Source organism: Tupaia chinensis, unplaced genomic scaffold (assembly GCF_000334495.1).
Source record: "Tupaia chinensis unplaced genomic scaffold, TupChi_1.0 Scaffold144217_1, whole genome shotgun sequence".
In the NCBI taxonomy this organism is placed as follows: Eukaryota; Metazoa; Chordata; class Mammalia; order Scandentia; family Tupaiidae; genus Tupaia; species Tupaia belangeri.
This window is the reverse complement of record NW_006204075.1, coordinates 75,837-77,484: the sequence shown is the minus strand read 5'-3', so window position 1 is coordinate 77,484 and position 1,648 is coordinate 75,837. Positions and strand designations below refer to the sequence as shown.

Below are 1,648 nucleotides of genomic sequence, written 5' to 3'. Positions count from 1 at the left end.
ATAATTAATTTTTCAATTGGTCTGTCATTTTGGGATCCACATCACATTATGTATCACTGAGGGTCTTTTTCAATCTGGCAATTCCAAAGTCCATCATGTAATTACACAAATAATCCATACACCTTTTTTATTTGACTGAATAAATAAGACTGTAAGACTATACTACTTTAAAAAAATAAATTTTAAAACACTATAAAGATTTCTTCCTTGTTTTATAGGTAAAGTGCTTTCAAGATCTGACATCAGAGCCTATAAAGATTAGATGGAACCAAGAAACAATGTAACTTTCTTTGTCCTCTTGGGCCTTACACAGAACCCAGAAACACAGAAAGTACTTTTTGTGATGTTCTTGCTTTTCTACACTTTGACCATGGTGGGCAACCTGCTCATTGTTGTGACTGTTACTGTCAGTAAGACCCTGGGCTCACCCATGTACTTCTTTCTTGCTAGTTTATCATTTATGGATGTCATTTATTCCTCATCCATTTCCCCAAAATTGATTTCAGACTTGTTCTTTGGATATGATACCATATCCTTCAAATTCTGTATGACTCAGCTCTTTACTGAACACTTTTTTGGTGGGTCAGAAGTCTTTCTTCTGGTGGTAATGGCCTATGACCGCTATGTGGCCATCTGTAAGCCCTTGCATTATTTGGTTATCATGAGACAATTGGTGTGTGTTTTGTTGCTGGTGGTGTCCTTGGTTGGAGGATTTTTGCACTCTGTCATTCAGCTTAGTACTATTTATGGGCTTCCATTCTGTGGCCCCAATGTCATTGATCACTTTTTCTGTGATATGTATCCCTTATTAGAACTTGTCTGTACTGACACCTATGTTATTGGCCTCCTAGTAGCGGCCAATGGAGGACTAATTTGTGCAACTGTATTTCTGGTCTTACTTATCTCTTATGGTATTATCTTGTACTCTTTAAAAAACCTGAGTCAGGAAGGAAGGTGGAAAGCCCTCTCTACCTGTGGTTCCCACATCACTGTGGTTGTCTTCTTCTTTGTTCCCTGTATTTTTATGTATGCACGACCTGCTAAGACCTTCCCCATTGACAAATCATTGAGTGTATTTTATACAGTCGTAACACCAATGCTGAACCCCTTAATTTACACACTAAGAAACTCAGAGATGAAAAACGCCATGAAGAAGCTGTGGACAAAAAAAGTTTGATCAGTAAGTAAATTAGTGAATCTCTCATCATGAAGAATGCATTTGATATTAGAGTTTTTCTTTTGGGGGTTTAAAAGTTTTCTGAGATGCAATGCCATCTTTATTTTTTTAAAAATTTTTCTATGTCACTATGTATTATTCTAAACTTTAAACATACATAGTGTTATCTAATGTAGTTTTAGTTATTTTATTATTGTTCATAATTTTCCCTAATTTTTATTCATAAATAAAAAATAATAGTGGGAATAAAAGTTGATCTATATAGTCTTCCTGTAATAAAAATTTCTTTCTTTTGTTAGAGTATAAGCTTTATAATCTCTCTTTTTTTTTTTTTTTTTGGAGAGGTTTTTGCTATAGGGCACGTGCGCTCCCTAGACAGACAGAGAGAGGCATAGAGACAGAAAGCGAGAAATCACCCCTCCAGGGGGGATGGTCATGCCACAATCCCTTCTCCTCCATTCTCCTCTCGGG

General features: G+C 36.0%; 1 protein-coding gene across 1 annotated transcript; it reads left to right on the top strand.

The window, feature by feature from the left end:
- Positions 1 to 259: 259 nt before the first annotated feature.
- On the top strand, positions 260 to 1,177 carry LOC102481251 (olfactory receptor 4A47). The gene has a single exon (XM_014583281.2). The coding sequence runs from the start codon at positions 263 to 265 to the stop codon at positions 1,175 to 1,177; it is 915 nt and encodes a 304-aa protein (XP_014438767.1). The 5' UTR covers positions 260 to 262.
- Positions 1,178 to 1,648: the final 471 nt, after the last annotated feature.